Consider the following 27077-nt stretch of genomic DNA (forward strand, 5'->3'; position numbering starts at 1 on the left):
CTGAACCATCAAGCACAACCGTCCTACTGACATAATCAAGCATGTTTCATTGATATTACTCTTTCAGCGTATTTTTTTGCTGTTTTTTTAATTATTTAATTAAGAATAAAGAATTTTTAAACATTAAAAAGCATTTGCAAAAAAAATAAAATTAATAAAATTAAAAATTAAAAAAATTAAAAAAACAAGCATCAAAAAAATAAATAAACGTATTTACAGCATTTTGAAATAAACGTATTTAGATAAAAGAGCATTTAAGCATTTTTTTTTGCATTAGTCATTTTAATTTTAATAAAAGGAATGCAATTACCTTCCAGGGCAAAAGTATCGAGTTAAATCGAACAAATTTGGTGTGTAAGTCTACTGAAAAAAATTACTTAAAATTTTTGCCTTTTATAATTCAGTAACTCCCCCTCCCCTCCCCTCCCCATATCCTAAATTACAGGATTTTCACAAAGGGTGGCGTTGAAAAATTTTCCGCTCCTTAGGGGGGCAGCAGCTTCAAAAAGGTTGAGAATCACTGATTTAAAGGCTCAGGAACCCTTTGCAGGTGTTATGGATTCATTAGCTGATTAGAGTGGGACACTTTGAGCCTAGAATATTGAACCTTTTCACACTATTCTAATTTTCTGAGATTGTGAATTTGGGGTTTTCATAAGCTGTATGCCATAATCATCACAATTATACCAAAGTAGTAAGGCTTGACATATCTCGCTTTGCATGTAATGCATCTATCTCATATATTGGTTTCATCTTGTGAGTTGCCTTACTGACATAAATGAACATTTGCATGATATTCTAATTTTTCGAGTTTCACCTGTACAGTATATGGAGCATGTTCTTCCACACAACCACGTCCTCCAGGTAGCTGATAAGAAGGATGGTGTATAAGGGACATAACAAGGAGAAAGAATGAAGCCTACTCTTGCTTTCATGATTGTACAACTCCTGATACCTCCACCCGTCATAGCACCAGTAAGGGTTGCGAAGCAGTTATAGTTCAATAACAACCAGAGCAACCTTGAAGCTGATGTGAACAAGGATAAGATTGTGCTAAGCCATGGCTTATTTTAACCATGTTTCACTGAAGAACTAGTGGTCAAACACAAGCCACAAAGCATGGTTTACAAATTACCATGACTGCATTCACATCTCTTGCTAAGCCACAACCACTGACAGGATGAAAATCATGTGTGTCCTCAGCTCACTTTGAGATCTTCAGAGAACATACAGGTTAGCTATAAATAAACAAACAGGGCTGAATCTAGATGCATGTCCCAGCTTAAACTGCTAAAAAAAATCAAACCATGGCTTGCATAACACTTGAATCTCCACAAAGTCTACTTGGGGTAATCCGTGAGCTGAGAATTGTATTGATTGTATTGTTTTTTTTAAAAACAAGAACCTTGAGATAACTCAGATTCTTCCTGCTTATAATTTCCTACAAAGCTACAGACACCAGCCACCTGATCACATTATTTTGGGATGGATTTGAAAATGGGCCATTCTATACAACACCAGGAATGATACCAAAACCACTCTGGTTAATAGTCTCAGAGGTTGCACCTGGGCTTAATACCTTCTTCTGAATTATACCAGACTTCTTTCCTTCCAGCCAGTATGTCACCATGTCACCTTTCCCCTAAAATGAAAAACATGAAAATAGAGCATTTCAGTAACCATACTTTGTTTCTGAGAACATTTCCTCTACATACCATGACAACAGAGGAGCAGACCAGCCCACTGCTTTTTAAAATGAAGTTTGAATAGAGCCACAGGCTGCAAGCATTACTGTGGACATTAATCAACTCAAACATGGATTTTAATTAACAGAGCTGCAGGTAAAGGTTACAAGGAAGGCATGAAGTAATTTAATTTTCTGTAAACCTAAAACTCAGCTGAATCTTGGCTAATTTGAAATGAAAACATCCCTATTCTTCTCCCGATTTGAGCACTAAGGATCTCAATAGAGAGTTTTGAGAAGTAGCTTAGATGTGTTTCTGAAATAAGAAACAAGAACATGTTCTGAAAATTCTGCTAATCCTCTCTTAGCTTAATAAGCCAAAATATGAACAGGCTTTTTTTGCCCATGCCCAATGTACCTTCCTTCTTCCCCACTTTGTGCCAGCAGAATAGGCAATCTTCAGAGAGCTAATTTCTCTTTTTGTCCAATCTGGAAAACCAGTTTCAGAACATGCCCAGGATAGAAGTGTTAAGTCAGACACATGGGGCTTAATAGCCTGCCCTGTCTTGATGTTGCTAGCCATTAACTAACTAACTACTTGATTTACCAAAGATGGCCTGATTTGTCCATCCACTGGTCAGCAAAGAACAGCCAAAAAGGGCTTTTCTTTGTTTTAACGGACTTTTGTTTTAGAATGAAACTATGCAGATGCATCAGAATTCTTTTGGTCTTGCACCACATTCAAGTTATTCAGGTCTTTCTTAACTCTAAAAATGTGCAAAGAAACAAATAAGCCATATACAGGCTTTGCATTGCACATATTCTTTAGTGCTTCCCTGGATCCCGTTAATGAGTGCAGCACCTCTGATATACAGAGTATCTATCATTCTTAATAGCTCCCTACCCCCGACAAAAGGCAATGCCTGTAATGCCTATGAGGGAGTTATGCCTTTGTTAGGAGCAAATTGGAATGAAGAAGAGATAAACCAGTAGGACACTGACAGGCAGAAGAAAGCAGGGTTCTAGGCAATGAATATACCTAACCAGTGGGGTGGAGGGGACTCAAGGAATTCAGTGAAGAGGGAGAAAGGCAGACAGCCGCCATCCAAACCCAGTCAACACTCTAAGGAAATTGAAAAAGCCACTCCTGGCATCTGCCTTCCAGCTGCTGCTTCCTGCTTTCTCTGATAGGGCTGTTGAAAGCTGGAAGTAAAAAAATGGCAGGAGAAAGCCAGTTTGGGGTAGTGGTTAAGGCACCAGGCTAGAAACCAGGAGACTGTGAGTTCTAGTTTCGCCTTAGGCACAAAGCCAGCTGGGTGACCTTGGTCCAGTCACCCCCTCTCAGCCATAGGAAGGAGGCAGTGGCAAACCACTTCGGAAAAACTTTGCCAAGAAAACTGCAGGGACTTGTCCAGGCAGTCTCCAGGAGTCAACAAGGACACACACAAATGGCAGGAAAGAAGCAGCAGCCTCAAGTGTGTGTGCCCTTCAAGGCAGGTGAGGGCCACGGAAGAAATCCTGGGAGTCTTCCTAATCAGGAATCTGCAGACTGAGCATTTTTTAATTGCTGCGTTGAAATGAACTGGGGGAGGGGGGGGAATGCCTTTGTGGCACTCTTATCATCCGTAATGAAAGGTGATTGATTGCAGCTATCCTACTTGGTGGTGAGATAAAACTTTTCTTCTGCAGAAAATGGTATTTTCTTCTACAGTATTTTATAGCTTCATCTTCCAGGATTATAGCTTGAGGTTAAAAATAGTTCCTGGAGAACCTCAGCACAAATTAGGCCCTAGGGTGATGATAACTCTCAATATTCTGACCAAACTGCAATTCCCAGGGTCCCAGGGGGAGACATTAAATGTAAATTGGCCTAAGGAGCAATTCCAGCATGAATGCAATTCATATTTCAAATATGGACAGAAGGGTTAAAACAAACTCTGCTAAAGGATGACCATTCATTTCCCGTTTGGGGAAAGCTTGAACGTATTTACCTTGATTTGCAAATTCCCCCGGCACACCAATACATACTTTCCAATCTGTTGCAGCAGCTGGTATGTGCTTGAACTGCACTGTATTTTGAGAGCTAAAGGGAAAAAGAGGAGTAGTGTTGCCATTGTTTCCATAGCTGAAAAATCCATGTTCAGAGACAATGAACTATAATAGAGACCCTCACTCTTAAATTGATCTTGCTTCTACAATTATCCTACCAGTTAACATATGATAAGTCTTACTTTGAAAGCATCTAGGAATACATATATGACTGTCAACAAGGGCTCAGAGCCACAGCTCTGCATCTGATAGTATTTCTTAAGTTCTTATCATGGTTGACAGAATGATTCTTCCACCTGCCAAGGTGGGTTTCCAACTTATGCATAACTTCACTTAGATATTAACTGCTATTCATTGCATAAACAGCAGGTATAAAGTTTTCCTCTATATTATCCCTTGTATGGAAATTAAGAGATGGGAAAAGCTTAATATCCTTAATTTTAAGGCATGGGGTTGCTGGGTAAACTTAAGAGGAAGATCAGTAAAAGCACTAATAACTTAAATTTCAATGGCCATGGTCCAACAGAGCAAGAGAATGATAGCCCATTCATTTTAAAGGACACGTATAGAAAAATTCTGTGGACATAATATATCTTGGAAAGTACTTGGTAAAGTATCCCATGATTTTCTGATTAGCAAGCTAGTTACTATCGATTGGATGGCATGTCTATTTTATAGATCTATAGCTAGCTTAAAAAACATAATTAAAAATGCTCATCAGTGGTTTGAAATGGAATCAAAGGGAAGCAAATTGGGCACTGTAAGGTTTGGTTCTGGCCACAATAATCTACATTTTTATTGATGACTTGGATGAAAAGGTGGAGGGAATACTTTTCAGATTTGCGGATAACACAAATTACATGAGAAAGCCAATAGTCTAGAGACAGAAACAGAATTCAAAATTATCTTGTTACATTAAATATGTGACTTGAAAATAATAGAATGAAATTTAGTAGAGACAAGTGCAGAGTTTTTTGGTCAAGGAAAAGAAATCAAAAGTACAAGTATAGGAGGGAGGATAGTAGTTTACTAATAATATGTGTGAAAAGATCTTAGAATAGCAGTTGATCACAAACTCAATATGAGTTAGCAGTCTGATGTGACTTCAAATAGGATAAATGCTGTTCTACATTTCATCAATAGAACTACACTTTCCAAATCATGGAAAGTAGTATTTCACTTCTGGATTGATCAGAACTCTTGAGTACTATGTCCAATTCAGGACACTGTATTTAAAAAAAGATACATAGAAAATGAACTTGGTACAAGGCAGGACAACAATGACCAGGGGATTAGAAATAAAATCATACAAGGAGAGACTGAGAGAAGATGACAGCGGGGGGATATGGTGGCATTTTCAAATACTTGAAGGGGTGTCACACAGAAGATCAAGATTTGTTCTTTATTGTTCCAGAGTCCCAGACACAGAGTAATAGTCATAAATTATAGGAAAGAGGATTTCAGTGGAACATTAGGAAAAACTTAACAATAAGAGGAATTTGACAGAAGAAGTAGCTATTAAGGGAGGTAATGCTCTCTGCTTCGTTGGATGTACGTATTCAAGTGGAAGCTGGTCAGTCATCTTTCACAGATTCAAGGACTTCTTCCAACTCTATGATTCTCTAGCAGAGCTTTCCCCGACTCCATTGTCTTTTAGATGTACTGATCCTCAACTTCCACAATTCTTCAGAGGGCACTAGATTAGGAAAAACTAACCTAGAGAGGAATTGGTTCTTCTAAATTTGTTAATCTAAGACAGGGATGAACAACTGTTTTCTAGGGCCTTCTTAGCCATATTTGTAGTTTCGTCATGACAGTTTAAGATGGCATGGCCTTACTTTACTAGAGAAAGATACATCAATTTTCCAAACAACTCTATATTTGAATTAGTCAAATAATAATAATACTGTAATCAATTTATATAGCTGCCCATCTCAGCAATGACTCTGGATAGTAAACAATAATAAAAACAATAATAAAATTAAAAACAAATACATATACCAAAATTAAAATACATAGCAGCTGAGAAAACCAACTATCATCTACATAGCCAGGAGACAGGTCCCCTCACACACTCGGGGCCCCAGGACTGGGAACAGAGCCAGGTCTTTAGGGCCACATGAAAGGCCAGCAGGGCCAGAGCCAACCTAATCTCTGAGGGAGAATGTTTCAGAGAGTGGGCACTACAGCAGGAATGGCTCATCTTCTGGACCCCACCAGCCAACGTTGCTTAGCCAACGAGACCTGGAGTGTGCCCATCCTGCCAGATTGTGTCAGGAAAGAAATCTGAGGTAATACCAACTCATAGCTCACTACTTGAGACTACTGTTAAATATGCACTTTACCTTCACTGGTAGATTCCATCCTGGAGGCTGTGTTGACTGTGTCCCCAAATAGACAATACCGTGGCATTTTGGTTCCAACAATTCCTGCCACAACTGGACCTAAAGAAGGCAAGTAGGAAGATTCCTTTAGCTCTTGAGGTTCACAAGAGTTCACAGTTCATCACAATGGAAAAGGCTAGGCATATAGGTTACCTATCTGAGGAGTAATTGCGTCAAAGAGGACTAAAGAACAGGGAACCAGATGGAAAAGAGAGAGTCAGGATTGCAAGTGGGGACCAGGAGTGACATCATTCTAAGAAGCAAGCAGATGCTCAGCTGATACAGCTGCACTTGGAAAAGAAAAGATAGACGGCACCACATTGGTGCAGTAATTTGCAACCCAATCTAAGAAGTTACTTGTACCAGTGTAAATTGGTTGGTTACAAGTAGTCTAAATCTAAGCACCAGAAGTACTGAAACTATTCATCAGTGGGAGTCAAGTGACGGCAGTTCAATGCCCAGTTCAACTGTTGCTAGACCAAAGCTTTTTAAGAAGATGAAACATAATTATCATTCACTTCTAATTGATGACTTCGCACCACCCCCAAGGATTATACTTATAAAGTTCTCCCTCCCATTACCACTTCTTCCCTATTATGAATGAAATCAATCTGCTGTCATTTGGTCACCTAGATAGGTGCCAAGGCTAGTATTTCTAATACCCATATTTCACCTTTACCATATCCAACATTCATCACAACCATTGGTCATGGAGCTGAACAGTCCAATACCTGAATGGATTCCTGCTCGAATTTTAAGCTGGGTATCAGGCTTGTGTGGAATCCTAAATGTTTTGCACACCAAAACAAGATCCAGAGCCATACTTGCAATTTCACTGGCATGATGAATGCCATTCTCTCTTGGCACTCCTGATACTACCATATCTAAAAAAGAAAATGACAATAATTACATAAGAGTGGCAGATTATAATCAACATTCATATCACAGTTTCAATTTCACACATACATATACATGAAATCCAACAAGTACAGTCTGTAGGATCAGGCAGCACTAAATGGCATTCTCTAGCCTCTATTAAAAATAATAGAAAAATGAAATCACTTGTTTGTAAAATACATTTCTGAAAGTTTTGTACAAAAAGAGGTAATTATTTGTTTAAGAAAGAATTTGTATTGGGAAAATTTGCATTTAAGAGAAAGGGTTCCTGGGGAATTTATATTAATTCATAGATATAAAATATAACAAATTTTGTGTTCACACATTCAATATGGTAGGGAAATTCATGAATGGAAATAGACAGATTTTTAACATTTTTTTAAAGTTTGTAAAACAATAATCCTAAAATACTGCCCTATAAAACCGCTAGGAAAACATACCAGACTTATATGGATTTGCACGTGCCTAACACAAAACAACTCACACACCAGGAAAGCAAACATCTGCAGATTACTGAATTGGAGTAGCCATTGTTAAGAAGTTTTTACTTCATATAGAATTGGCTAAACTTTAACACAAAGATTCTTTAACCAAACAGTAGAATGGCTAGGATATATCTATCTCATCTTGGCACTGTATTAATATTTTAAATAGTTATGGCTAGAATTTGCCAGTGACAATACCTCCCATTACATTAAAATGATTTATTAAAATACAGATATCAAGATGGTTTATGACTCAAATAATTCTGAAAAATCTAAAAATAGACAAAAGGACTTCATAGGCTGTGGAAAAGGCAAAGCCAGGTTTTAAATGGTTTTTTTTTTCCATTATCAAGACCAGGTTGATGATACGGTTTGTGAAATGCACTGTAAACTTTCAAAGAACTTTCTTTGCGTTCATTAGTTGGATCCAATTTATAATAATGGTAATTAAGTTAGTCATTATTAACATAATCCCAGCAATTTCACTGAGTCAATTTGAAATAAAACTATGTCTAACTCCATAGTTATATTTCAAATTGATTCAATGAAATTGCTGGGATTTATGTTAATTCATAACGTGATGGGTATTGCAATTCATCATGTCAGAAAGACATTATCTGCATGACATACAGCAATGCCCTGCTTCAAGTGACTTGTGTTATCCTGCATGCCACTCTAGCCCTTTAATCTATCCTCCCATGCCTAGCGTTGACTGACCCATTCATTTTCATGGCTGTAACCCATCCATATGACAGCTGTCTAAATCCTAAAATCCTCTGGCATTTAGTTAAGCCTAGATGCAACATAATCTGAAGAAATTCCTGAAATCTCTGCAGGGACAAGCCATCCTGAGAACCCTCTATTGGAAAATGTAACCTCTACATGACTGTGAGAGCAACTGAAAACTACAACTCATTCACCTTACCGTGATAAATATAATAAATAATTATAAATCATCATCCCTTCAATCATTGTCTGTTTTGATCTAAATGGATTTGCATTTGCATTTTACTGCACCATGAGTTAGTCTCTTTCATCTTCTCTTTACTAAAAAAAATACAAGCTAATTTGAGACTTTGAGAATCCCTGGAATGGTACTGTGTTAAGCTACTTGCTAAATGGGAGTTTAGATACTTCTCATGAGATTAGGATAATTAATCCTATTATGAAGATGTGGGCAAAGGTCAAGAAATATTATGCTGCCAATAGATTGTTATCTGAAGTAAGAGCTGAACTGGAAACCTCTTTGCACAATCTCGTGGTCTTTCCAAAAGGGAAAAGGCTTTGCAAACAGCATGGTGCTGCTGCTGCTACCAAACTGTTTTTTAAAATTTATTTTAATCATATTGAACTACGATTAATGAACATTATCAAGGAACTAAATAACATAAATCCAAGATGTATAGAGAAAAAAAGTTATAGAAAATACAAAAAATCTACTAAAAAGTAACTAAAGAGGCAGGTATTATACATGTACAAATTTACTATACTGTATATCTAAAATATTACTATATTATAGCCTAGTGTCACCCATCCAGAATTGATAGAATTGTGGTTCCATGTTTCATTGTTTTAACTTTGTGGTTTTTTTCTAATGTAGCACTTGAAGAGACCTTATTAATCCACATACTGGTTTTATTTAAAGGTTTAACAAACCCTGTACTTTTGGGAAGGGAAATAGTGCAATCACTGTTTGCCCTATCCAGTCTGGTGTTCTTCTATGGATTAAAAGACAACAAAAATGCCTGACCAAAAAAACTACTATGTGAAACATGAAAACATGAAGTGGGTTTTTTTGAGGATGTACACCTGTTTCTTCTTCCCAATCCAGGCATATTGTACCCAAACACAACCAATCTACCCATAATAATATAATGTTAATACAGTAAGTTATAATTTCCTGTCCTTTCCTGTCCTTTAATTTTGTTGGCTGAGGTCATTGACTTCCGCTGCCTAATAGTAAGGGTGAAGTTTAGAATTAAAGACAGTTTGAAGAACAATGCTATTTTTAATAACTCACAGGCATCTCCTATAGTTTCAACTTTGTAGACATCATAATTATCTATGATTTCATCAAAGGTTGTGTAGAGTTTGTTTAAAAAGTCAACCACCTGGTAAGGTGTACTGGTGCTGGAGAGCTGAGTGAAGCCAACAATGTCACTGCAAAGAAAGAAGAAGCAAGTAAGTCATGGTGTGTCCCAAAAGGATTTCAGAATGTTTTGAAACTGACATGAGATTTTCATAACACATTGCAAATTCTGTTCATGGAACAGTGGTTTCCTCCTCCTCCATCACACCACCACTTTGTGTGTATCTTGTGTGTATCTTCAAGACAGTGTTGACTCCTGGTGACTGCCCGGACTAATTCCTGCAGTTTTCTTGGCAAGATTTCAGAAGTGATTTGGCCTTGCCTGCTTCCTAGGGCTGAGAGAGGAGGACTGGCCCAAGGTCACCCAGTTGGCTTTGTACCTAAGGCAGTACTAGAATTCACGGTCCCCCAGTTTCTAGCCTGCTGCCTTAACCACTACACCAAACTGGCTCTCACCATCACTACTAAATTCCCTGTAATAATTTGTTGCTTTTTTCAGTCAACTAAATGGCAAATAAGACTCTAACAGAAAGGCCTGACCAGCAAATACTAACCATTAGATCTTTAGTAGGGATTGTTGCCAGAGCACCTACAGGATGAGGAAATATCAAGGATTATGGAACTCAGTTTAACAAATATGATATCCAATATTCTCCATGTGTAGTTTTGGAGGCTGTTTTTGTTTCAAAGCACTTTTGTAGCAGACAATGAGAAATACATTATTATTTCTGGGTTGTGCTTCAGTGTTTTTGTTCTCAGCAGCCTCAGTTTCTTTCTTAGTAACTTTTAATTGGTTGACTGTAGTTTGAAGAAGGGAATGTAGATCACTCAGAGGCCTGCTGGATTGCAGCAGCATATAAGCCCCAGTAAATAAATAAAATACAGCTCTTCCATTGAAAAAAATATCATTTTTGTTATTTTATAAATTCACTTATGCTTCTCTTAGTCTGTAAAATGACATTTCTACAGAGATACTATAATGGACAATATAAACAATTAGTTGATGAAAGGCAGATAATAAATTAAATGAAAATTTTAATTGGTTGACAATTTCATTCCCCAGTAAGTAACGGTCTAGCCAATTGAGGCTCTTAGCATTTCTATCATTCCAACTGCTTTGTTGCTACCCATGGACACATGTGTTCAGTTTTCATCGGTACCAATTATGTGCAGTGTATGAACATACATTAGTACTCTGTGTATTTTATTCTGGTTGTGCCCTTAATGAGTAATTAGATATGAAACTCTAAACCTCATTGGGTGCGAGGCCATGTCATTATCTAATTTTATTTCTGGTTAGTCTAATTAAGCTGAGTTCTGTTATATAAGCAAGATTGATTCCTGAAATCCATTCTTAACTCATCAGATGTTGCTTTGGCTTTACTTTTAATTTCCCAGGAATAGTATTGCACTAGCTCTGTCTACTCTAAGCAGCTGTGCTCAGAAGATCAGTGGTTTTGATTTTTGTTTTTGTTGCTAACGTTAAATCCAGCCATATCAATTTAATTAGGTGCTTTTCATTAGCACTTGAGAGTTGAAACTGAAACAAGAAGACGCTTTTGATCTTAAAGCTGAGCGTTGCCTAGCACAAGTATGTTTAAATTATGCTGTCCTAATCCTGTAATGTAGTTGCCAAGATTCCAGCAGATCCCTGACTGCCAAAGAATCTTCTGTATGTTCAATTTTTTTAGGACAAAAAAAAGCCAAAGGGGGGGTGGGGGGAGGCTATGCTGGATCAATTAAATTTAATTTACAAGGAGATTAGATAACCTCTTATCTATATATTAGGTTTACATCTGTTGGGTATATAAATCTCTCAGAGTTGTTTTTCCTGTTAGGTATAAAACATCCCCATCTGCAGACAAGCAGATGTAAGCATAAATCAGTAGACATTAATCTGCAGAATTTTAATGGACTTGGTTGCTGAACACAGAAATGTACAGCTCAGGCCAATTTTGAGGTTTCTCTCAGGAAGAAAAGGAGGGAAGACCAAATAACTGTTATATAAAATAGTGTGCAGTTTATTATTTCTCTATAATAATTAGAACAACTTCTTCCTTTTTGCTAACATGGCACTATCTCAGTTCCAGCATCAATAGCTATAGGATCATACGATTATCATAGGAAGAGAGGATTTGCTAGAGAACACCCATACCCACACTCATTCATTCTATTTTCCCAGTTTCTAATCATACCTATGAAACTGCATGTTACTTTAAATACACAGCTAATGAGTATGCTTCTTTTCTCTCTTTCAAAAATAAAGGGAACCCAATCAGATCTCAGACCTGAGTATGGAGAGATAGGATGGTTTTAGCTCTTTGGGTTGCCCAAAATAAGGTCCCTAGGGTTCCATGAGAACTTGATGGTGTTCCATGAGAAAGAGAAGAGAAGAGAAGAGAAGAGAAGAGAAGAGAAGAGAAGAGAAGAGAAGAGAAGAGAAGAGAAGGCAAGGCCAGGCCAGGCCAGGCCAGGCCAGGCCAGGCCAGGCCAGGATGTGGTCTATTTTCTCAGTAGAGCTTTGCCTCTTGATCAGTGTTGTCCAAACTTGGCCACTTTAAGATGAGTGGACTTCAACTGGCTGGGGAACATGCTGGCTAGGGAATTCTGGGAGTTGAAGTCCACTCATCTTAAAGTGGCCAAGTTTGGACAACACTGCACTTGATCAAGGGTTCTGAGATTTTTTTTGTTTTTTAACAGGTTCTGTGGCCTGAAAAAATGTGAAAACTCCAGGCATGGAGAATTTCCTTGGAGTAATGTGACTGGTGCCACAGCTCTCCCCAGGAGTTGCAAGTGGGATTTGGAGACCTCTTGTGGGAACCAGTGGGATGTCTAAACTGACACACCCCATATGTGCACATACCGTATTACACACCTCAAAGGGACTTACCCTTCTTTTCTTTTTCAAAGTCCAATGTGGAATGAATGTAGACACCATAGCATAGATAAATAACAAACACACAATAATTGTTTCTTTTAATGTAGATCATTAAGTATAGTGAAGATGGTAGAAGAATATATTACTCATCATGGGTACAAATAACAGGCATGCTACAATTTGTGGGGTTTTTTTAACAGATATTATGTTCTTATGTTAAAAGAACGTATTAATAGATATTATGTTCTTATGTAGTAGCTTTTCTATAGTTCAAGATAGTATGCAGTGCTATAATGCCAATTGTGAAAAGATATAAATGTACTGTATGTCTATAATGTAGTTTACAGAACTCCTTTTAAATCTTTGGAAATTATTTACACACCCCAATTAGCTTGCAACTTAAAAGTAATTCTTGCTTACCTGAAAAAGATGGTGGAATTTACATAACTTTGGGCCTGCAATGGTTTCCCCTGCCTTAAATCATCTGCAACCTGTTTTGGCAACATACCTGTTTTGTATAATTAATGAAATTACTATTGCTATCATAACATGGCAATTGAAACATAAAGCACTTTCACAGTGGGAAAACTATACTTAGTCTAAATGTGCAAGTATCTCCTTATAACAAATCAACTAACCATATTTCAGTTTACATCAAGGACCTTGAGCTAGTTCCTTTATTTTAGCACTATCATACGGATATGAAAGTTCTTTTCCATTTCTCAGTTTCCCAGCCATAACTAAAAATCATAACATCCTAAAATGTGCATACTCCATTTTTTTTATTTTTCCTGTCTCCTGGATTAAAAGCCTACTTATGTATTTCTCTTTGTTTCTAAGTAACTGTAGCATACTTTAGGATTTATTTTAATGAAAAAAGCAGAATTGAAAATTCATAAATAGATAATAAACAACTAAATCTATATATTTCACATCAAACCATTTCTTCCCTTTGCTTCTTTGTCTATGTTATTCCTGTCTGTTCGGTGTCCGGCTTTTGGCAGCTGACTCAACTCATACTTCCATGCAAGGTTTTCAGAGTCTTCTTTACAAGATTTATTGCGATGAAAGGGACAGAGTTACAAGAATTTCAGCAACTGAATGATTTCCAGTTGGAAACACCAATGTGTTAGGGCAGAGACTTTCCTACTTTTTTTCTGTCGGCTTTTTTTTCTTTTTTTGGGGGTGAACTGGTGAGAAGATGGTTCTTTTCATAGATAATGGAGGAGCCAGCAGATGGCTATTACAAATCTTTTGCCTGAAACCTTATCCACCTATGAACCAATCATTATTCTGAGGTTTACTGAACATTAATCATTAGTAAAGAATAGCTATTGGTTTATATACTGAGATCTTTGGGACCGCTCTGAAAATAATATATTGAAGCATTAGAGTTTTATTTGATGTTTTCACTATATGCTGAAGAGGCAACTTATTTCAATTTAGCATTTTAATTGGGTTAATTGTACACCTTTTAAGCGATGCAAGTAGTGAAAACTAAGTGAAAATGGCTAAGAACTCTTCCTTGTGTATAATTTTGTTAAGTGAAGGCACAAGAATCTTGACAAGGAATCTGAATGATGATCCTCAAAGAACAAACAGATCCAAGAGTGCTTCCAATGGAAGCTTAATAATACATTTGCCCTTTCTTATTTGTCTACTTTCAACTAATGTCAGCTTTCATTTGTTTCTTTTCCCTAGTTTGACTAACTCTCCCCATCCTACAAAACACTAAAAAGGGAAAGTCAAAATACTTGAATCACTAAGCAAGTCTAAAATCTCTTTTTAACAGAACTATGCATACATTAGTCACTATTTCTCAAAATAAGTTGCATTCCTGTTGATGCTGATCACTTACTATACAGCAAACGGTCTGTCTTCTGTTTTTCATATGTTAAATCCTGTGTTCTTTCCGCTACTAAGACTTCCAGGTGCTTGCTGTATTTCTCCATCTAGCCAAAATAAAATGCATTCAACTCAGGCAACTGTGGAGCGTATTCAGTGAGCAATAATCAGCTATCTATTCACTGGATTTGCCTTGCATTGCCATCAGGCTCCTGAGAAAATTTTGCGAGGCTATGCCCACACATCTTCTGCAACAAAACCGAAGTGTGTGTCTAAAATCATTTTAATGCCACATGGCAATGACTACAATGTTTAAAGGGGGCTCACTTGTACAGGCAGCCAAGAAGCAGCCCTTCAAAGAATATTTAAACCTTGGCATCCAGCACTAGGAAGTGTGTTACGAAGTTACACTTCAAGTTGCCTTTTTATTCTGTCACAGTGCTCTTAATATAGTGTTGTAATATTGGAAACAATGTGGGGAGGAAGGAGGAAATGAACAACTTCCTTGCTCACTTTAGCCATTAGCATTTTTCAGCACCAGGCAGCTGCTTTGAACCAATAAAATGTCTTGCTTGCTGCTACCAGACCCGGGTTGCAAAATTCTGGATGACCACTAGGGAGCTGAAAAGAAACACAGAAAATTCTCTTTGCTGCCATTTACTGGTTACCAGATTTTTTGCAGCCCAGATCTGGTAACCCTAGCCTGCCTTCCCCTCTCTCTTGTAGCCACCTTCCTAGGAGGAGCTTCCCAAACTCTTCTTCCCCACAAATATGATATAGTCCTATAGGAGAGTCAAATATGCTACTTCTGATACAGTCCCCTCCTTAGACAACAGCATCATGATCTAGGGAATCAGGCTTTTTAAAATTATTATTATTATTATTTACAAATCTCTCTGAATATAGAAAGCTTATTTATCAGGAAGAAGGCTAGCAAAACTATGAAAGATGGATAATAGAAGACAAGGACTGAGCAATGAAAAGTATGATGGGATCCATCAAGAATACCAACAACATAAGGATGTATATTTAAACCTTTGGTATAATGTAAGGAGAAAAGCAGTATCTCCCTTTACAAAACAAAATGCCTACTGTTGTTGTTATTTACAGATTGTTTCACGGGTGGCTGTTATTATTGTTGTTATAATCAGCCAGATGTTTAGACAGGATTTGGCATTTTTATCCACCCATGAAGTCCTTCCCAAGGACCTGGGATAGGCAGATGTTGTTTGATGGTGTTAACGGCATTGTTGCAAGATATAAACTGTTCCAAGTAAAGCTGCCTTTTGCAATTGACTGATGGTGATTTTGTCAATGCCGATGGTGTTCAAGTGGTGCTTCAGATGTTTTGGGATTGCACCCAAGGCGCCTATTACTATTGGTACCATTTTTGCTTTCTTTTGCCACAGTCGTCCTACTTCTATTTTCAGGTCTTTGAATTTTGTGATTTTCTCCAGTTCTTTCTCTTCTCTTCTGCTGTCTCCAGGTATTGCAATGTCCACTATCCAGACTTGTTTGTCTTTCTTATCAACAATTGTTAAGTCTGGGGTGTTATGGGGCAGGTGCTTGTCTGTTTGAATTCAAAAGTCCCAGAGCACTTTAGCTTCTTCATTTTCTATTACTTTGCCTGTTTTGCGGTCCTACAGTTTGCTCGCTGGCAAATGGTATTTCTTCCAGATATTCCAATGCACCATTGTTGCTACTTTGTCATGCCATTTTCTGTAGTCAGTCTGTGCAATCTTGCAGCAGCTAACTAGGTGGTCCACTGTTTCTTCAGCTTCTTTGCAGAGGCAGCATTTGCTGTCTGTTGCTGTCTTCTCGATTCTGGCTTTGTATGCATTTGTTCTTAAGGCTTGGTCTTGTGCAACCAGAATTAGTCCCTCTGTCTCTTTCTTCAACTTTCCTGCTCTTAGCCATTGCCAGCTCTTCTGGTTATCTGCTTTGCCTGCTAGGTTTTGTGTCTGTGTGTGTGTGTGTGTGTGTGTACTGGCCATGTAATACTTTGACTTGCCATGTCTCTTTTCTATTCTAGCTTCAGTGCATCTTCTTCACTGTCCTTCAGATATTCTTCCAATGCCCTTTTTTCTTCTTCAACTCTCTGGTGTACTTGCAACATTCCACGCCCACCTATGCTGCTTGGTAAGTAGAGTCTGTCAATGTTGCTGTGTGGGTGAAGGGCATGATTCATTGTCATTATTTTTCAGGTTTTCCTAGCCAGGGCTTCTAGTTCTGCTTGAGTCCAACCCACTATTCCAGCTGTGTATCTAATGACTGGAATTGCCCAAGTGTTAATTGCCTTGATGGTATTTCTGCCACTGAGTTTGGACTTTAAGATCTTCTTCACTAATGATGCATTCACTACTAACCTTCTTCTTGATTTCAGTGTGCTTGATGTTGTCAGCTTGAAGGTTGTCAGGTATTTGTAGTGATCTTCTTCATCCAGATTCTTGATGGTATTTCTATAGGGTATCTTGATCCTTCAGTTTTCACTATTTTTCCCCTGTTGATGGTAAGGGTGGCACATTTGTCCAGTCCAAACTCCATTGCAATATCTTGGCTGTATATTCAGACAGCGTTGAACAATGGCTTTATTTCAGATGATGTTTTTCCATACAGCCTCATATTGTCCATGTAAAGGAAGTGGGATACCTCCATATTAGCAATGTTTAGCTGAGCATGATAGCAATTGATAACACATCTGGAAGGGACCACACTAGGAAGGGTTACTATAGAACTATGTAATGACTTTCAAATGAATTCAGGGGTTGGAGACTTGGAAGAAAGAAATCTAATCTAATTAGAGTAATAACCATGATTCTTACCAAGGTCATCATCATGTCAACTGGACTAACTTTGTTTGGGTTCATTTTATACAATAATTTCTTGACTTGCTCAAAAGTAAGTCTTTGTGCTGGATTGCCTTTTCTACATTTCCTGATGAGCTGTAAGAAATAAAAGAATGTAGTATAGTAATTCAGCCATTCCAATTCAAGATAGCCGCCTTGTGATCTTTTCTTCCATCATTCATCAGATGCCATCAAGTTAAGAAGTTTGACAAATCCCAATTTAACTCAACTCAAGATGTTGTCTATGTGCAATTCAGTCATACTTTCCCCAGTTTTGAACACTCCCTGGCTTCTTTACCTGCTTATAGCTTCCTATACAGAAAGCTGTATGCCAGAACTTTATTTTATCTTATTTTTTTATAAAAATGTTATGCAGCCCAGTCAATCAACTCTGAGTGGTTAACAATCAAATTATAAAATAAGCAATCTATAAAGGAAAAGTCAACCCTCACAAATCTGCATAGCATAACTAAAAATGGCTAGACCCCATCTACTCAAATCAAATACCCACACAGAAAGGAGAGTCTTCATAGCTTTCTAGAACACCAAGGGACTAGCCTTATCTTTAGATCCTCTCCCAACATGTGCCAAACAAACTAGACATCTGAAAATAAATATGTACTTCCATTTAACACATCAAGGTATTGTTTTCCACTTAAATAAAACTTGGACAAATTGGGATTGTGACTAAGTTGCATGAGGATGGAGAAGTTAACCTTTCTCCCAGCAACAGGCTCAATGATTCCTCTCCACCAAACCTGTTATGAGCCCTGGATTTTATGCTACCATTGGCTAATGACAGCTAGGAGGATATGTGGAGACCAAAAGTAGTGGTGGGATTTACCTGTAACTTCCTCCCTGAACAACCCACCCACTCGGATTGGTAGCACCAAAACTGTTGTTCAATAAATACAGACACCTTAAATGCACTTCCTCTTATGTCTCAATTATTTATTTATTTATGTATTTGTTTGTTCGGCTTGTATGCCGCCCATCTCCCCCACGGGTGACTCTGGGCGGCTCACAATAAAAAAGAAAAAATACAATTCTCTCCAAGATGGCTAAAAACTATAAATAATTAAAAAATATATTAAAATGCCCTTAAAAACCTCCTCTTTTTGGCCCTATAAAAACCTGTAAGATGCTGGGGGGGGGGGCAACCCATCATCCCACCAGCCATCTCCACAGGTGTAGGCCCCCCTCTGGCCCCCAGGCCTTCTGGCAAAGCCAGGATTTAATACCTTTCCTGAAGGCCATGAGGGAGGGGGCACACCGGACCTCAGGAGGCAGGATGTTCCATAGGGCGGGTGCTGCAGCAGAAAAGGCTATCTGCCTAGACCCCACCAATCGAAATTCCCTGACCGGTGGGGTCTGCAACCTGCCCCTTCTGCTGGACCGAGTGGGACGGGCTGAAGTGACCAGGGCGAGGCGGTTCCTCAGATAACCTGGTCCCGTGCCATGAGGGGCTTTAAAGGTGATGACCAACACCTTGAATTGGACCTGGAAACCTGGTCCGAAGAACTCCAGTGATGATGATGGTGATGCAGATACCTATCTCTTGGATTTTACAATGGTAGAGGAGGATGGATAACAGGGATTAACATTTGTTTGTGCGTATATTTAGTGAGTTATTTAACACATGTTGAGGACTTTCATAGAAGAAAAATGATTCATCTTCTCCCCTCCCTCAGTCATCTCCAGCAGCTGATGTTTTTTCAAAGGATTGTGAAGCTCCCCTGAACAACTGGGGATATTATGTTAGAACATTGAGAGAGGGGCAAAATGCCCCAAATTTTGTAAAGACTCTTCAGTTAGATAATTGTTCCATCTAGCCTACTATTGTTGCACTAAGGGGGAAGAATCTCTCAACACTTTCAGGAAGATACCTGTCTCTGCCCTACTTAGAGATGTCAGGTGTCAATTCTGGGCCTTCTGCATAAACTCTGCCCTTGAGTTACACCCAACAGTCAGATGACTGTGTATAGCTTCTCTTCTCTTCTCTTCTCTTCTCTTCTCTTCTCTTCTCTTCTCTTCTCTTCTCTTCTCTTCTCTTCTCTTCTCTTCTCTTCTCTTCTCTTCTCTTCTCTCCTTCCTTCCTTCCTTCCTTCCTTCCTTCCTTCCTTCCTTCCTTCCTTCCTTCCTTCCTTCCTTCCTTCCTTCCTTCCTTCCTTCCTTCCTTCCTTCCTTCCTTCCTTCCCTCCCTCCCTCCCTCTCTCTCTCTCCCCTTCTTTCTGTATCCTGTCTTGGTGGTAGTTTGGATTTCATTCCTAAAAGATGCTCCAGAGTGTGCAGGAGAATGAATATAGCCGCTATTTGTGACTTATTAAAGTAGATGCTGCAGCTGTGAAATGAGTCAGTGACAGGAATTCACAATTCCAAGTACTCCAAAGCATATTTTTTGGAAATATATCCAAACGATTGCACAGTCCTTTTATAATATGCAGGTCACATAGGTGCCCATGGTGGGTGGGACTAACTACAAAACGTGCCTGATGACGCAACGACCATGACCTACATACTTGTATCAGGCAGGGTGGGGGGGATTCAAATGTAAAAGAGTGAGATTTGCATCATCATTCACCACCCAGAGTCATTTGTTGAGATGGGCAGCCATATAAATTGAATAAATAAACAAATAAATTCAAATACTGGAATCGTTTTGACAAAATCTCACTTTGATGTGAACACCTATGATTGGTCATGTTTCCTGTTCCTTTCCATATACTGGAGAATCCTCCTGAATTATTTTAAACTTCAGTTTTGAAAATGAGACAAATTAGAAATAAGCCAGATTGTATGTTATTGCTAATGTTATAGTATGTGTTGAAAATAGCCTATCTGAGAATTTGGATTACTTGCTTCCGCATATTCTAATAAGGAATTAACCTATGGTTACATAAGCAAATTATTTTGGAGCAAGAAATAACCATATACAAATGCCTATGTTTCAATTCATTTGACTTTACAAGAAGCATCTTCAAATATGAATAAAAATAGAATTTTGACTACCATTTTGCTAGCTATTCCCAGTGAAGTGGATGATGTGACAGGGAATTCTTGTTAGTGATTTGTTTAGTAATTAGTACTCTCAGTTGAATGCTTTGAAAATTGTAGAAGTGATTGTGGGGGAGAAAACATTTAACTCTTTCCTCCCATGCCATTTTTCTGTTCTATATAGTGTGTATCTCTGTGTATGTATGTGTGTGTGGACAAACACACATATGCACATCCACACTTATAATGGAAGCTGCAAGGGAAATTATGTACTGTAGATACACTGCTGTATAGCTGAAATATCAGAGCAGTTGCTTCCAGAGTAATTAAACATGAAAGAAGAATGAAATTAAAGTATGACAAAGTGATTCTTAAATGACGAGCAACATTTGACTTCTTTAAAAAAACAAAAAAAAACCCAGATCCATTCCCCAGACATACATTTTGGCTCACTGACAGCCATCTTTTAAATGCATAAGCGAAAACATCATAATTATTAAATATGATTGTGGAACTGACAGATTATAACCAACAGAAGTCTTAAACCTCCAGGGATTGCAAATTAAAAGCATCATTTGCTGCCTTCTGTTTCTGTGACACAAGCTGAAATGCCAGTTTGTGACAATAATATCATTTTTAAAAAATATTAATGCCACTCACTGTTCCATGGCATTTAAATGAGAAATTGTAAGGGTAACGTTAGGTGGTTTGTGTTTTTAACAAAAATAAAGCATTTCATTTCTTCAAAAGGAACATGCACTGGAAGCATTAAAGTTGCTGGCTTTTATAGATCAACCCCAGTGCTTCATTTTGTCTTTAACACCAACTTGACTTGCAGATACTGTTAGGTCAGGATGAGTGTGAGCACCATGAAATACTCAGTACTCAACATAACAAGCAGGCCAATACAGTGGTTTTTAAGGGAACAAATTACAAAGATACAGTAATTCACTCACAAAGACGACAGAAAAGATTCTAGACGTTAGATTTACCTCTATATATTCTGTGGCACATGGACAAGCATTTTCAGATTTTTCAGATATTAGTTCTGCCAAAGGGAGGCACAAAGAATATTTTTCTGAATGTGTATCATCCTTCTGCAAAACACAGATAATGCTGGTGTTTTTTCACACATAGATATACACATATAGAAATAGAGAGACTGGGAACATGGGCCATTACAGTCAGTATTAGATTTCATGTGCTTCAGACCTCTCTGTTGGAAATGAATGCTTAGGCTATTGTTCTTTGTACAGCACACCTAGCTTTATGGCCCTGCTTGTTAAGGTTTGCAGGAGGGTGGATGTATGGACTCACAAATTGGCATTGCCATATAGTTTTTATTGCAAGTCTAGACTGGAAATGACACTGCCCTTTAAAGAGGCAGACTTTGCACATTTCAACCATTATTGCACATTTCAACCAATTTATCTAAGAATTGCATAGGAAGGTCCTTGCCCATCACTGGTAATCACAGACTAAGTTACAAATTATGGAATTTGGAAGAGGAGTTCTAGTGCACAAATAGAAGTCTTCTTACATAACATGGCATTTTGCTCTAATTTCTTTGGTTTATTTCCTGAGTTGCATAAAGAGGCTTAGCTAGCTTTCTGGGAGTCAATTTTTCCTTTAGATGCAGTTTATTAGTTCCATGCAAAGCAGTGGCTTTTGTTCATGTTGAATGAATCATGCACCCTGCTTATCCTGAACAAAGATCTGCCACAGCTAAAGAGAACGCAGGCGTCAGAAACCCAGTGGATATACACATTTACCCAAAGACCAGCAGCATGTACAAGAATGTCAGTAGCAGCAAGATCAGTTTTAATTAAGAACCATTTATGGTATTTCTTACCAGGGTTGGATCACTTCTTGTTGCTATTTCTAAAAGAATGATAGCGTAGCTGTAGAATTGAAGCAAAACACCATAAGGTAAGCAGATGTTATAAAAAATTAAAAGAAATCAAAGAGGCTCTGATCTAGCTCAGGTTAGTCACAGCCAAGTCCTCTGAAAACAACAGAACTTAACTTTCCTTGCTTGCAAAGAGACAGTGTGATATAAATAAGATGAACTGGATACAGTACCCTTATCACTACAATAGATCTCATTCATGAATCCTTTTTTATCACAATGACCAAACATTGTAGGCTTCGCCAAATTAATAATCACATCCATATATCTAAATACTATTTAAAGCATGCAGAGAAGCATATAAAAAGCCACTAATACAGAAGAGACAACAGTAAGTTTTCATGTATTTAAACTTACCCTACATTGTCTTCTCTAAACTAAGTGTGGATTGTTGAAAGCATTTGCCATTATAAGGAATTATAGATGCCATCATAGCTGGGAAAAAGTATTCCTAGATTGTGCTATTGCACTCTTGATATTTGAAAATGTTGTGTGTTGCATTCAGTTTTGCAGTTATCCAAAAACTAAACCACCTGTCTAGAAGTGTACCATGAACATAAAAACTTTCTGTTTTTAAGATTAAAGTTGCTGAGGTTAAGGTTCTTAAAGTTGCTGAGGTTAGAGATTAAAGTTAAAGTTGCTGAGGTTAGAGGTTAAAGTTGCTGAGGTCTTAAAATTGCTGAGGTTGAGAAACACTGATTTATCATATTAAAAGTATAGTTTTATACTTATAGTATAAAATAAGCACTGTGTTCCCTCTCTTCCAGAATCTGAATGTATATTACTATTTTCTTATTTTGCACATTCCCTAAATCAGTAAAAATACACACACATACATAGTAAGTATACATTCAAATTTTCTAAAAGATGTTGCATTTTACCTTGCTTCACCTTGTAGAGGTTGTGTTAGCTTCTTTTAGGATTCCACTGAAGCATACAGTTTGACCAAGGGTGCCTAAACATTTGCATGCAATACAGCTAGTTATGCAGCTGAAGTTTAGAGGGTTTGTGGATACAGAGAAGCAATACATTCAACTGGCCTAGAGTTATTACAGTCCTTGTTCTCTGTAGAGGGGATTATTTCAGAATGTTTTCACACTCATCTCCTTCATGGCAATCAGGATTATTCTCTCCTCAAAGATACCTCCATGGCTTTGCTGCTGATTCATCTTCTCTGTGATGAAATAGGGTCAAGCGGGGCTTAGATACAATGTAGCCTGACTTGCAGAATTCGGGGTCTTTAGAAATGCACCAGCATCTTCAAACATTTAGCAAATGTGTCAGGTTACTAAGAGCTTAGATGGAGCTCAGAACATTTGAGAATGTTTTATTGATTGGTCAGCAAATGAAATGGTAAGGGTAATTTTATGATTATTCTTCCACACTAAAACATTCTAAAAATACTGAAAATCTGATTTCCAGAGCTCTGCACTCCTCTGCAAAAGTCATCCTCTGTTTGTGGAAGGCAATGTGAACAATCACAGAGCAACAAATGAGCAAAGCTGCTTTCCCCATTTCCCTTGCATTTTTCATATACTGATTGCAACTGAAAGGGGTTTTAGTCTCATAAGACATCATATATGGCTGTACAGTGCATATGGAAAAGAAAATTTTACAGATTCTATTCTGAACTTCTTGCCTATTTGAAAAACAAGCAGTCACCCCAGAAATGTAAAAGCACATATGTTCATTCAATAAAAAGAATAAAGGAATCCATATTTATAGATACAGGAAGATAACCATAAATGAATTTATTGTCCTCACCTATATACATCTGCAACAGGAGTTGGTTCAAAGTTTGGCATGGAATGAGCCTCCGGAGCCAGATATACTGGTGTGCAATACTGATGAACAACACGGGAATTCATCACTGAATCCTCTTTTCTGTAGGACTGTAAACCATAGTCTTCCACAAAGAAAAAGAACAAAAGAATTATCTTTCCCCTTGATGTTTTGCAATCTATTTTAATCTAGAACCATCTAGGTTAGACCATGTGGATCTGTACAAGGCCATTTCTCTGCAAAATTCTCAGCCAATTTTGGATTGAAAAAATCCTGCAGGCAAGAGAATATTCATGTTTTTTTACATCCAGGACCAGTATTAACATCTAAGTTTTGCCATGGCCAACTTCAGAAAGTACTTTGAGAACTGCTTTTCAGTAGACGTTGAAAACTATCACTTTCTGATAGACATCAACATATCAAGTCACTTGGAACTGGTCTCCTTTGTTCTGAGTAATAGAGTCATAGAGCAAAATCTGATTGATAATGTCACCCTGACTAGAAGAAAGGGCCCATTTCTAACAAAAATGGGGCCAGCACTGCAAGCCTATCAGAGCTGCAGAGAGGCCTCTACATGCTTCCATCTGAACTTCAGCTACACAGAAGAACTGACTGCCTGAATATGTGTTGATATGCAAATCTGCATACTTTTAAGAACTTTTCTCAGTCAATATGTTTCTTTTTTCTGGTAAAGATGACTAACCTATCCCTAGATAGTCTTAAGCAAACTTTCTCTTAGCCTTCCTAATTTACGTGAAACATTCTGAAGTGCTACACGAATGCAGAATGGTACACACTGCTGTGGAACAAAAAATGACAGAATGTGCTTTATGATGTTATAACATGAGTCTGTCCCTTATATGCTGGCATGCAACATTGCAGTGAAAATACCAAAAGGGGTGGTGTTTGCGATGCAGTGTTGATGTATTTTTCATCATTTGTCCCTCATGGCCTTCCTTCCAGAAGGTCATGCATAAATACTATAACCCACTCATGGAAGATCTAGTTGTCTGCCCTATTTGGGCATTTCCAAAAGAGCCTTTTCGACAGTTCACCTGCTTGGTCCCAGAGCATCAGCTGTCTTTGGGAGCTGAGTTGATTTATTGCAGTTGTGTAACTGAAATCACAGCAAAGCTGGTCTTTTTGCTTGGAGCACTGCAGCATTGCTGAGCTTGGTGGTCTGTTCTCCTGTTGGCAGGGCCTTGGTTCCCACTGCCTGCCAGTATCTCCCCCTTTCCTCAGGTTAAGAGACTCTTGAGCCACTCTCAAGATTTCTTAATGTGCAGATATGAAAACTATCTCAGTTTAGCTTCAAAGTGTTTGTGAAGGACTGGGGAGTGGAAATTAAGGCTTCATGTAGAAGTACCTTCAGTTAACCTTGAGTTTGATTGAGCACGCATTTAAAAAGTATTTGAACATTTTCTAAAGAGCTGTGGTTAATAACTATGATAGCTTCTGTCATCAGGGATAAACAATGTTTTCCTGGTAAATGGCGGGGATAACCCCTCCAGTAATTGCCAAAATCTTACATGATTTAGGTTAACATCTATTCAGCGCAATCATTGAAATTACCCAAGATTGTGCATAACAGCACCAACATTTGCAAGGTTGTAATGAAATTTCAAAGTTTTCTTGTCATTCTGGAGATCCAGTTGGTATGGCACATGCTGTATTAATAGCCCAGTCAAGAGCTATATTTATAGATTTTATTATCATAATTACAGTATATCCCACCTTTTCTCTTGGTAGAAATAGATGGGTCTAGATAGATATTAAGACATAATGACTGACCCAAAGTTCTCAAGTAGATTCCTTGATTAACTGAAGGCTTGAATCTGAGTCTCCCTAGTCTAAGACTTTAACCATCAAAATTCCCTGTCTGGTATCACCCTGAATTGTCATTAGCTGTAAAATTGTTTAAAGTATCTAGTTTAGTCTTCTAATACTTAAGGTGAAAGGGCTTTTCATCTTCTTCTCTCCTTACCTGAAATCTTACAAACCCAGCGATCATCAATAACACAGTTCCTCGATTTCAGCTGTCCATGATAAATCCGATGCTGGTGAAGATATGCCATTCCTTGGGCAATGTCAGTGGCAAAAGAAAGTCTAAACAGAGGATGGAGCAATGGCTAGCATTAATATACATTACAGGAGGAGAAGGAACAGCAGCAGCAGCTTAAAAGAGTTCAACAGAACAAACTCAGGAAAGTTTTCAGTGATATTTGAGTTACACACTACAGTATCCTTTCCGACACTGACAGTATTGAGCCGTAAGGGGGAATATTCACTAATAATGTTCTGTTCCTTCCATCTCCCCAATGCATCTTCTCTTTCTGATGATATGTCATACCCCATTATTCCAGGATACAAAATTAACTAAAAAGACATCATAGTGAGCGGGGAAGGGTGACAGGAAGGAAACATGTCTCCATTGCATTGAAGTTGGAGTTCCCAGAAAGGGTTAGTTTACGTGGCATGCTCCATTGCCGGGTGAGGCAGGAGAGGGGGTGGTGGCAGAGGATAGGGGAGAGGGGGCGGAGGTCTCCTGCCTTGCCTGGCAATGGAGCACATCACGCCCCACCGGCCCTGCCTCCTGCCTCCTGCCTCCACCTCTTTTTTTCTTTTTTTTCTTTTTTTTGCTTGTTGGACTTACAAACAAAATGGACTTATGAACAGCTTCTTGGAATGTAACCTGTTCGTAAGTAGAGGACTATCTGTATTAAAAACCTGCAAGTTGCACCATAGATTCTAAACCATTTTATATAGGTTGACCTTTCTCATCATCTTGATTTCACAGATTCAGGAATCTGCTCAAAAACAATGCACTTGAGAAAACTCAATGAACTTGAGAAAAGCAGATGTTTGGAAATATGATAAAAAAGATTTTTTATTGATTTTCTCTTTTGAGCTGGGCATCATTTCATGTTCATGATAATAAAAGGTTAGAAAATTTGGTCCTGGTTACTTTATTCAGAGAGCTGAAGACAAGAGGAGACACAGCTTGATATTCCTCTTGAGTGTGGATGATGAAATTAGAAATGTAATTTTTCCCTCTTTTATCACCCCTATTCTTAGTATTTCTGATATGGCACACAGTTAAATAATTAAAGTAAGTTTAAAAGCTTTACTAGTTAAGAGGCATCCTAAACTTGCTGGCTACAATTCTGCTTAGAACTAGGTTGATATAATTCAGTGATGTGCCCAGAGGCTTACTTAATAGGCATATGCAGATATA

The 27077-nt window shown here is 38.1% G+C and overlaps 1 protein-coding gene across 1 annotated transcript in view; it reads right to left on the minus strand.

The window, feature by feature from the left end:
- Positions 1–1286: 1286 nt before the first annotated feature.
- LOC103054566 (atrial natriuretic peptide receptor 2-like) overlaps positions 1287–27077 on the minus strand; it is a 47041-nt gene continuing 21250 nt past the window's right edge. The window contains exons 13-23 of the mRNA XM_088130516.1: positions 25827–25948; positions 23825–23966; positions 21144–21267; positions 17134–17253; positions 14325–14418; positions 12887–12974; positions 9520–9659; positions 6849–7001; positions 6079–6177; positions 3676–3767; positions 1287–1642 (exon numbers count right to left, since the gene is read on the minus strand). Of these exons, the coding sequence (XP_087986642.1) occupies positions 1508–1642; positions 3676–3767; positions 6079–6177; positions 6849–7001; positions 9520–9659; positions 12887–12974; positions 14325–14418; positions 17134–17253; positions 21144–21267; positions 23825–23966; positions 25827–25948 (1309 nt within the window). The 3' untranslated portion in view covers positions 1287–1507. The remainder of the gene's footprint in view (positions 1643–3675; positions 3768–6078; positions 6178–6848; positions 7002–9519; positions 9660–12886; positions 12975–14324; positions 14419–17133; positions 17254–21143; positions 21268–23824; positions 23967–25826; positions 25949–27077) is intronic.

Source organism: Python bivittatus, unplaced genomic scaffold (genome assembly GCF_059951505.1).
Source record: "Python bivittatus isolate LINGU-HERP-01145 unplaced genomic scaffold, Pbiv_v1 ctg000850_np1212, whole genome shotgun sequence".
NCBI lineage: Eukaryota > Metazoa > Chordata > Lepidosauria > Squamata > Pythonidae > Python > Python bivittatus.